Source organism: Myxocyprinus asiaticus, chromosome 19 (genome assembly GCF_019703515.2).
Source record: "Myxocyprinus asiaticus isolate MX2 ecotype Aquarium Trade chromosome 19, UBuf_Myxa_2, whole genome shotgun sequence".
Classification (NCBI taxonomy): domain Eukaryota; kingdom Metazoa; phylum Chordata; class Actinopteri; order Cypriniformes; family Catostomidae; genus Myxocyprinus; species Myxocyprinus asiaticus.
Window position 1 is genome coordinate 30,464,405 of NC_059362.1, and position 11,399 is coordinate 30,475,803.

General features: G+C 37.9%; 1 protein-coding gene across 4 annotated transcripts in view; it reads left to right on the plus strand.

Moving 5' to 3' along the window:
- The window catches only part of LOC127410153 (myelin transcription factor 1-like protein), an 84,728-nt gene extending 76,090 nt beyond the window's left edge, over positions 1-8,638 (plus strand). The window contains exons 15-23 of one of the 4 annotated variants that reach the window (XM_051645245.1): positions 317-385; positions 483-545; positions 696-779; positions 1,084-1,305; positions 1,469-1,560; positions 2,235-2,338; positions 2,417-2,560; positions 4,823-4,885; positions 5,669-8,638. In XM_051645245.1, coding sequence (XP_051501205.1) covers positions 317-385; positions 483-545; positions 696-779; positions 1,084-1,305; positions 1,469-1,560; positions 2,235-2,338; positions 2,417-2,560; positions 4,823-4,885; positions 5,669-5,809 — 982 coding nt within the window. In that variant the 3' untranslated portion in view covers positions 5,810-8,638. Of the gene's footprint in view, positions 1-316; positions 386-482; positions 546-695; positions 780-1,083; positions 1,320-1,468; positions 1,561-2,234; positions 2,339-2,416; positions 2,561-4,822; positions 4,886-5,668 lie in introns of those variants that run through there. The other 3 variants (XM_051645246.1, XM_051645247.1, XR_007892087.1) reach the window with 3 other exon arrangements.
- The last annotated feature ends 2,761 nt before the right edge of the window (positions 8,639-11,399 follow it).

The window sequence follows — 11,399 nt, forward strand, 5'->3', positions numbered from 1 at the left end:
CATTGTAGAAATGCGCTATTAATTGATGGCAGTCAGCCACAAATAAAGTATTCTGTGAGTGAAAGTGTAGGATCAGAGGGGAGAATAAGAAAAAGCAGTATATTATTTTTCTAGTCATGTGATCTCAGTATGTCGGCCCCCATGAGGTGACCCGCTCCATGTGAAATAAAACAGCTTGGCTACTGAAATTGTCTTTAACTTTTTAATGAAGGAAAAATTACTCAGTGCGCCTTTAAAGTAAAACGTTTTAAGGTACCTTTAATAACACAGTGAAACTAGTGTACAATGCCTTATTTATCTTAAATGCTCTCTGTAGGTTATCAAGCTGCCAACTGGCTGACAAATGCATGCGTGGTATGATGACATCTAACTCCCAGGATCTGAAGTAAGCCCTCACGCTCTTGTTACACACCTCAGTTGACCCTCGAAATGAGGTCTGTCTGAGGTACACACATTTTTTTCCATGTTTTTCCTGCTTGCAGGTGTCCTACTCCTGGCTGTGATGGCTCTGGGCATATAACAGGCAACTACGCCTCACACAGAAGGTGAAAACCAATAGCATATACTAATACATTTAAAATCTTAATTAATATTCACATACCATTTTGCCCACCAGTGGATTCAAAGTTGTGTAGGACAGTAAGTTCTGTGAGGAGTCCTTGGCATTATTGGTAAATGTGTTTCTTGCTCTAAAGCCTGTCAGGTTGTCCCCGGGCAAAGAAGAGTGGTATTAAAATTATGCACAGTAAGGAGGACAAGGATGACCAGGAGCCAATCAGGTGCATTTTCCTTAAATTCCTTGAATCAATTGTCAAAGGCAACAACACCTTTCAGCATGTGTCCACTTCTCTGACTACCTCTTGCTTGCAGTAACTTACAGGAGGACTTAAAGGGATAGTTTACCCAAAAATTTAAATTCTGTCAACATCTGTTCATCATAATGTTGTTCCAAACCCGTATATCTTATTTCCACACAAGTTCGTCAAGTAATATAGACACTGTATGTGTTTGTTTGTGTGTGTAGTGTGTGTGTGTTCATGGTTGCTCGCCCTGACTCATTCTCTCTGTGCTCAATGTCTTCAGGTGTCCTGTGCCAGGCTGTGATGGCCAGGGTCATGTGACAGGGAAATATGCATCCCACCGCAGCGCATCCGGCTGCCCACTGGCCGCCAAGCGTCAGAAGGACGGTTATGTGAATGGAGCACCCTTCTCCTGGAAGTCTGGCAAGACAGACGGCATGACCTGCCCCACCCCAGGCTGTGACGGCTCAGGCCACGTCAGTGGCAGCTTCCTAACCCACCGGAGGTGCGATTTAGTGTGTGAGCATTTCTCAGCAAGGCCGTTATATAACATGAATGTCATAGGTCATACCACTGTACATATATTGTATTTTTATAGCAGAAGGTTTTTTTATTGGAGAATCAAGCATTATCCATTTAATTTTTGTTTTGTATTTTTACATTTGTAGTCTGTCTGGGTGTCCCCGTGCCACATCTGCTATGAAGAAGGCTAGAATGACAGGAGTTGAAATGCTCACAATCAAGCAGCGAGCGAGCAAAGGTACACACTTTTACAATTTTTTATTCTAGAATTCATTATGAAATTAAAGGAACAGTTCACCCAAAAATTAAAGTTCTCTCATCATTTACTCACCCTCATGCCATCCCAGATGTGTTTGACTTTATTTCTTCTGCTAAAAACAAACAAAGATTTTCAGAAAAATATTTTAACTTTGTAGTTCCTTACAATGCAAGTAATTGGGTACCAGTCCTTTTTACTATAACTTTCCACTCTTCTTTTGTTTTTGGCGATTCTCATTTTTTTAATTTATATAGAATTTATAGTAGAAAAGGACTTAAATATTGATCTGTTTCTCACCCACACTTATCATATCGCATCTGAAGACATGGTCTTAACTACTGGAGTCATATGGATTACTTTCATGCAGAGTTTTTGTGCTTTTTGGAGCTTCAAAATTTTGGTCACCATTCCATTGCATTGTATGGACCTACAGAGCTGATATTTTCATCTGAAAAATCTTCGTTTGTGTTCAGCAGAAGAAAGAATGTCATACACATCTTGGATGGAATGAGGTTGAGTAAATGATGAGACAATTTAAATTTTTCTGTAAATTATTCCTTTAAAGTAATTTACGCAACATCAATGGTGAACATGGATTAATAACACAAGTTTGCATTATTTTTCAAAGCGGATTTCTCTGTTTTCCCTCCCAGGCATAGAAAATGATGAGGAAATTAAACAACTGGATGAGGAAATCAAAGACCTGAACGAGTCAAACAATCAAGTAGAGTCAGACATGATAAAATTGAGGACTCAAGTAAGAACAGTTGTCGTCTATCACACTGACGTTTGGCCATGTGTTCATTCATAGACGTGCCTTTCTCTCTCCTGCCAGATCACCACCATGGAGACCAACCTCAAATCCATTGAGGAGGAAAACAAGGCCATAGAGCAGCAGAATGACTCACTGCTGCATGAGCTTGCCAACCTCAGCCAGTCACTCATCAACAGTCTGGCCAACATCCAGCTCCCTCACATGGTAAGTGCCAGTCATGGAGCCTGCACTTGGCCAGCACCTGCCTCACCTAGTGGTAAGAAAAGATCAGTGGATATGTTCTTTGTTTAACAAAGTCAGGAGCCAAATGTTTCATAAAGATTTACAGAAAGAACTACAGGCACAGAATACATTTTAAAGAGCTTCTAATGTTTAATATCTCACCTAGGGTTGATGTTTACCTACAAAGAGTAATCTTTAGAACATGTAGACTATCTCTGCTGAAAACCAGGGCTTTTTAAATGGCCATTGCCACAACTTTAGATCGAGTCTGCATATCAGACACTACCAGTAGGGATGAAATTCTTCTATTGTTTCTCCCATCTGCTTCTTTATGTCTGTTGTTGAGTTCCTCGCAGTTCCATATGCTTCTGTGCTGAGGTCACTCCCCTTTTACTGACCATTCTAGAAAAACAACCTCCACTCCAGCGACTGCTCTTCAGTTGAGTAAAAACATGGCCGCTATGGATCAGATGGTCCAACATTATCTAATCACAGTGCCTTCATACACATTGACACAGGGGATGATTGGTTAAGCCCTGTTCAAATGTGGCAGCCATGTTAGTAAACAACTGAAACGTGTCTTGTTGAATATGGCTCCTGAGTTCTTCACCCCCACCTCTGAAGGATGCTATTTAGAGTGCTCTCAAGAGGGGCCTTAAACTGCACTAACATCAGATGACTGTTGCCTATTCATGTGTCATTTCAATTCTTTACCGTTCAATCCAATCTTGGTCTTCTGTACATCTGCACATTGTAAAGTTAGCTACAGTGACCCCAAAAAGTAGTTATACACTTTTGGACATTTAAGCCACACTTAAAACGGATGAATCTCATTGCAATTGATAACAAAATATCAAACCAAGTATCTGTAATACCTACAGGTCCCAAGGTCATATTAAAGAGTTATTTCACCTAAAAATGAAAATTCTCTCATACTTTACTCACTACCTCTTAATCTTCACAATATCTCCTCTTTAACTGCTTTTAAGTCTCAACTAAAAACATATATTTTTTCTACACATTTTGACTTACCATCTCAGATTTAACAGATACTTGATATTGATGTCTTGATACTTTTGTGTGTGTGTGTGTGTGTGTGTGTGTGTGTGTGGTTTGTATCAATCAAACTGTATCAATGCAATATGCAAATTGTAAAGCGACCCTGAGCTTGAGAAAGTCGCTATATAAAATAAACTACTCCTCCTTCTTCACTCTCATTCCATCCCAGATGAGTATGACTTACTTTCTTCTGCTGAAAACAAAGATTTTTAGAAGACTGTCTCAGCTCTGTCGACCCATACATTGCAAGTGAATGGTGATCAGGTCTCTGAAGCTCCAAGAAGGACATAAATTCAGAATAAAAATAATCCATCAGACTCCAGTGGTTTAAACAATGTCTTCTGAAGTGATCCAGTTGGTTTTGAATGTAACTCCCATTTTCACTGTACATCTTGACAGCAGTCTCCTTGGTGATCATGATTTCAGACTCGATTACACTTCCTATAGTGCCATCTAGCGCTCTGTGCGTCAAGCTTGAAATCATGATCGTGCCTAGAGACTGCAATGGCTAGATGTACAGTGAAAAAGAAGTTTTATTTTCGTCCGTTCTCACCCAAAGCCAATTGGATTGCTTCAGAAGACATTAATTAAACCACTGGAGTCATATGGATTACTTTTGTACTGAATTGATCTCCTTTTTGGAGCTTCAAAGGCCTGATCACCATTCACTTGCATTGTATGGACCTACAGAGCTGAGATATTCTAAAAATCTTTGTTTGTGTTCAGCAGAAGAAAGAAAGTCATACACATCTTAGATGGCATATGTAAATGATGAGAGGATTTAAATTTTTGGGTGAACTACCCCTTTAAGTGGATGCATGAAGTCAGTTCCCCTCAATTCACACAGGTGTCTTTTCTGAGTTACCACATTTACTGTATAATTCATCACATGTTCCTCTGAGTTTAACAACCAGAAAGTGTGCAAATACGTTTGTCTTAATTTAGAACAATATAGCCTGTCTATTGTTTCTTTTTAATGTTTTGCTTTAAAAAGTGTGCTTGTGTTTTTATATTTTGCTATTTAATACAAAGAGATTCATACAATCTTAATTATGGCTTAAGTGTCCAAATGATTTTTGGGGCCACTATATGTTAGATTTTGTAATGTGTGTAGAGGCCTATCATTGAGACTTCTGGCGTTTTGCCAGGCTAATAGTCTTTTCTCTACACCTCTCCCTTCTATAGAAACCGATGCCACTGAAAGAGGCCCCTGTTAAAAATTACTGCTGTTTACAGATGCCCCACAGAGTAAGAGATTCATTTTCCATAGTCTAACTTTATCCTTCTCACTATCATTTTCCTCCCCTAGTCCTCCCCCTTTTGTAACACACAGTATGGTGTGTATGCATCTCAAAAATCCATACATATTACCTCAGTCATATTATCAGTAAATGAATTTCCAAAGTGTACCAGTGCCAGTCACATATTGCCATAGTCCACTTCAGGGAATAGCATTAAGAAAGCTGGGGTTGCAATATGAGCCATATTTATTTTAATAGTAAACTCATGTTATTATCATAAAACACATTATTTACCAGGCACAGTGATGCTCGTTGAGCATGTGCACATCAATATCTGTCTGCTATTCATGACAATCTGTTTTATATCATTCGTGAATGCCAATATTACCAACATACTCATGAGCATGAAACTCACACCAATGCATGCATACATAATGTATGTACATTAAATTTTTGTTATTCATCAGATATACTGTACATTAATAAGAAATAATATAGTGTAGTCTAATGTTTGATTTTAACGTTTGTATTACTGGTCAACTTAGAATTCCTTACAAACGGTGGAATTTGCCCTGCATCTCCAGAAGTATATTTTTCTTAAAACCCTAGCTTAACTAGCAGAAATTTTGCTGGCAAACTTCAAAGTATGCTTTGTGGGATAGTTCTTCCCTAAAAATATCCACTTTCCCCTTCCTTTTCTGTGTTAACCTTATTTGTGTTTTGCATACATACTTGATTTGTTATACTTTTCTTTATTTTCGACCTCCAATGATTCCAATCTATTTAACAGGAGCCGATGAACGAGCAAAACTTCGACACTTATGTGAGCACTTTGACAGATATGTATACTCACCAGGACCAGTACCAGACCCCAGAGAACAAGGCCCTCTTGGAGAACATAAAGCAAGCGGTTCAAGGCATCCAAGTGTAGCTTGCCAGAAACTAGAGCTCAGCTGTTGGCCAAGTAATGGGGTCACGTGATCAAGCTGAGAAGCAAAAGCGCAATTGATAAGAAACAAAAGAAACCCATCATGTAAAAAGTATTGATAACTACTATGATTTTTTTGCTGCTGTAATTTATTGTATTTATTTGGCATTCTTTATGATTCTGTTATGCTTTTGAAAAAATTACATAACTTATTTGTTGCCTTGCTTTACGATGACGATTACCAATGGCAAATGTTTCGAGGAACATTCATGTTTTGTACATTTTTCATATGACCTGACATAATGTGATGTACTGTTTATAGCTGCTAATGTATGCACATTTTAGTGTATATGTATTTATTAATTGTATACAAAAACCATCCATTATTTTAAATCTAAAAAAGGTGCAGAGGGGTTACACTGAGGGAATGTAAGGGCAATCAGCTTAAAACTGAGCTTTTCTTTATGGAACTAATGGGAATTACGTGCTGTGGAGGTTGTTTAATGGATTTAAGTGGTACATTTTTGTGGTTCAAATTTTGGCTACATTTTGTAACAATATTAAGAAATGTTGTCTTTTGGTTCTGAAAACATATTTATAGTGGTCAGTGTGGGCACTCTAATGCAGAACGTGTATTGTTTCTGTTCATTTTTGCTTGTTTGTTCAGTTGGTTGGTTTCTCTCTTTTTTCCTTTGAATTCCCTAAATAGATGGAAAAAAGAAAGCTTTTTGTGAATGCAAACATCATGACACGGAAACTTACTGGTGTAAATCCCAAGACTGAGAGAGAAATACTTCATAACTTTTCAAATATTTTCAAAGTCCATTCTCTAAATGTAATGCCCGGCTAGTTATGGCCAGTAACTACAGAAATTTTCAAGGAGACAATCCAACATGAATTATTAATTTAATGATCGTAAAATGTTAGTGGTAGTATGATAGAATATCAGCAATATATGAAAACTAATCAATCATTTATTTAGATATGGGATGCAAAAGTTTGGGTATATGCAATTTCTTATTCTTACCATAGTAGAAAGCTGATGAATCTTTTTACTAAATGTAAAGTATTAAGTTTTATATAAATCTTTTAATACAGTCATGTTTTAGGGTTTAAACATGGGAGATAAGTCCAAAAGGATGAATGCATTATGAGTTCACATTCCTCATGTTCAATTTTGCACAGGGACACCTTTATTTCCATGTTTTGGTGTTTTTGTTTGTTGCAGGAGATCAAGGAGGTGCCCAGAAGTTTGAAATGTGGGACGTTTTTTTTTTTTTTTTTTTTTTTAAAGAAAGTACATCCGTGTGTGTGGGTGCGTGTGTGTGTGTGTGTGTGTGTGTGTGTGTGTGTGTGTGTGTGTGTGTGTGTGTGTGTGTGTGAGTGTGTGTGTGAATGTTAGTTTATCAGTGTGCTGGATATACAGGGTTAATGTCACCATCCATGTCATTGTGTCATAGTAGGCTAATGCGGCACTTGTCTTGTAGATTTTGTCCAAAACAATCATGTAGAGATTCATCTGGTCACGAGTGCACAACAAATACAAGTATGTCAGCAATGCAAACTCATCATATTACAATAATGACTACAACAGTGAATTCCAATCAGTTGTATACAGTATTAAGAGAGGTCAGCTTGCCATATGTGGTGATCTGCAATTCACTTTCATTGCTTTTTTAGGTTTATGAGATATCAGCGGCACTTTAATAATCATGGAAATTGAAGTAACATATTAGGCTACTGAACCTTTTTGATAATTAATCATGGACACACCATATTAACGCAACCTGGTACGGGTCTAGATTAGAGAAGTATGGGCAATTTCCATCGTTAAGAGGGTTGTGTACTGACACGACCAGTTCATATTACTCCATAATATCTTAAGGACATGTACAGTCATAGTTTGGGGACCCCACATTCATTTCCAATTAGTAAAAGCTCTTTCAAGCAGGGGCATCAAGCAAAGTCACAAACAGGGCTGATTTTCAATGGTGGGTTTTACAGTTGTTTGTTTACCAAGCATGAGTTGAAACTGTCAGTGATTTTAAGTGTAAAATTGACTCTGGTTGATGCTGTCTCATGGGGCTTTATTTCTAATTAATGTATTATTTTCTAATATTTAGGCTAGCATTGCATTTTAGAGAGCTCATGCAAATAAAGCTAGTCACTCTTATTTGTTATTCCGTAATATCCAGGCATCTGCTCTCTTATGCCACCTAATTTCTTTCTCCAAAATCTCTGTGTATTCAGCTTATTTTCAAGACAGTAATGCTTTTAACACACTGATAGCAAAATACAATATCCTCTCATCTATTATCATCACTGATTTGACAGGAAAAGGGGTTTTAAGCACAATTCCGCTGCTCATTTTTAGTTGGCACATATTGTAATATCTACTTCAAAAAGGTTATCTGTGACTATTTAAATAGAAACTCTATCTATGGTGTCACATGCTTGAATGCAGAATACTTTTCTTATTAATAATTGTGAAATCATCAGGTTACAAGTTTCTGTTTCAAATGGATTTTAATTACCATTTTAAACCAGGATTTTTCTATAAAAAAAAATAAATAAACATAGCTTTCTTAATGTCTCTTGCTCTCTTCCTCTATCCAGCTCTTTAGCTATCTTTTCCTCTTTTAGTTTATTTTTCAACCACATGGCATGATTTCTGTTGGTATGATACTTTTTATTTTTTTTGTTTTATTTGTTTTTTTTTGCTCTAAGTGTTTAAGATCACAAATTGCAGTGATATTTCATTTTGAAATTGTGAACTTTGTACAATTTTTAATCATGCTAGTGTTGACATCTCTTACTCAATAAAACTTGTGTTGCCATATTACATGCCCCTTTTATTTTAATGAACGTTTGTACATTGTTGAGAGTAGGGGAATAAAACTGCACAGTTTTATGCTGTGCTTTAGACAGCAAATTTAAAGAAAGCTCTTAGGTAAATTGTAAAGTGTCAAGAAACCCCCTTAATTCAGCACCAGTCGTTGACACCTCAGACTTTTAAAAAAAATATATAAAAAAAGGTAATGAAATGGGTGTGAAAAGATGTAAAAAGGTGGGCTGATAGTGGGTCAGAAGGTGGGGAGGATGGAAGGGGGTAAACCACAACAACTTACCCTCGATAGAGATGGCTGACCATCAAAATATGAGAGGAAACTAAAGCAAAAGAGTTTTGGGCCACTTTGATGTATATTAATTATGGGAGAAAAATGTGAGAAGAGTGAAGATGATAGAACAGTTTGCAAATCAAAGATTTAGAAATGTTGTTTAAACTTTTGAAAATGTGAAAGCCGGCATTGCCACCAAAACTGTGACTGCTAAGACCTGTTATAAATAGATTTTTCGACTCATCCCTCTTTAAGTAAAGAAAAAAATCATGTTCAATAAGGCACATAAAGTAATCACAAAACATTACCTACACACTGTTTCAAAAGTACATCCGCAATACATAAACATAATACGTGTTAACGTGACTCTAGGACCCCATTTCCACCTGGTATTATGATCTCGGGTGATCCGATCACATGTGGTCAGGTGAGACACAACGCTGTTACACCTGGTCACAGAAATGGGTCTCCTGTGACCACTTGTGTTCGGATTTGGAGGGGAGGGTCTCTTTCATGACGACATACATCAATCACAATGTCAGTGTCTTACTGCATGATAATAAAGCGCAACAAAGTCAGAAAAGACAAAGAAAAAAACATGGCACAACACACTGTTTCTCCCAGATGTGGTTGAAATTTAATCTAAGCACAAAGCAACATGTCAAGCAGAATTGTCTATTATTTTAGTGGATTACCTGTATTAAAGGAGCTTCAGGTGTTCGTGCTTCTCATCAGAAGATGAAGATCAGTGAAGCTTTCGTGATTGTGAATGTATCCGCTTTTTTAAATTCTCCGATAGGAAGGTTATTTCGTTTTAAAGCTGCTCGAAACCGGCAAAGTTTGAACCCTTGTTTTAGCGCAGCAGTTGACTGACAGGTAATGGGCGGTGCTTCGCTGCTGCTGGGATGCATACAGGATGGATTACTGTTTACACCTCAAATACAATGTGGTCGCATGCGTTTTTTACCACATTCATATGTGGATTTTGTGATCAGATCACAAAACGTTTTCGACCCCATTTAGACCTGTATTTAGGGCTGGCCACATGTGATCGGATCACCCGAACTGCATCTTAATACCAGATGGAAACTAGTGTGATAAAATCGCTTATTAACCTTGTCTGTGTAAAGTTATCCAGTATTTCAACTTTGTTGTCTTGACGACAGAGAGGCAGAAAATCCTGCTGGCCTAAATCCTAGTAAATTTCGCACGATGTAAAGGAAACCAAAAAGAGAGTTGACATGACTTTGAGTTTTCGGTTTTCATCATTGCCTTCTGTTTTTGAACAAGCCACTGTTATCCTGTCCATGATCAGATGTACGGAGAAGGCACGATGGAATGTATGGGTCTCTAAACAAACAGTAAAAAAAAAAAAAAAAATTCCGATCCAGTTATCAACTGCAGTCCATTCTGACGAGTGTTTCTGATCTGACCACAGTGTTTTATGTATCTTGGCTAGGAATTCTCCGCTGTAATCCAAGGTCATGCATGAGGCAGCACAGTGATTTGATGGAAGTGTTCTTTCTCATGAACAATGTGGAGAAAGACTCTACTTCCAATCACAACTCAAGAGTTTACGCATATATCTCATATTTTATGACGTTGCTTCAAGTTTCGTTTTTAAACAGGAAGAACGAAATGGCTCCAAAGAAATGAAAAATAACCACTTTACCAAACAATAAACATAATGAGTGCTATAATTGTTTTCAATGATGTGCAACCTGTAAACATCTGTTAACATCTCTAAAATGTGTTTTGGTTTTGGGACTGGGCCTTGGGTAGCTCAGTGAGTAAAGACACTGACTACCACCCCTGGAGTTCATGAGTTTTAATCCCAGGGCATGCTGAGTGACTCCAGCCAGGTCTCCTAAGTAACCAAATTGGCCTGGTTGCTAGGGAGGGTAGAGTCACACGGGATAACCTCCTCGTGGTCGCTATAATGTGGTTCACTCTCAGTGGGGTGTGTGGTGAGTTGTGCGTTGATGCTCTGGAGAAAAGCGTGAAGCCTCCACATGCGCTATGTCTCCGCTTTAATGCACTCAACAAGCCACATGATAAGATGCGCGGGTTGATGGTCTCAGACCTGGATTGAGGCGAGTCACTACGCCACCACGAGGACTTAGAGTGCATTGGGAATTGGGCATTCCAAATTGGGGAGAAAAAGGGGAGGGAAAAAAATTTGTTTTGGGGGTTCATGACCCTTTAAATGTGCACTTAATAAATATTTTGTGTGTTGCACTTGCCAACATTGCCATATTGTCTTGGACTTATACTGACACCTAGCCACGTAAATGTAGCAATATTTTTTAATGGCTCCTGAATATTAATTAGCAAACGTGTTCAGACCCTCCAGGAAGATCATCAAGCACGGTAACCATGACCTTTTTAATTTTTAATGTTAATCTTAAGCCAGTTCTAGCATGCGATAGAGTAAGGGACGGTCACACCGATCACATCCTTCTGCTAAAAATGTT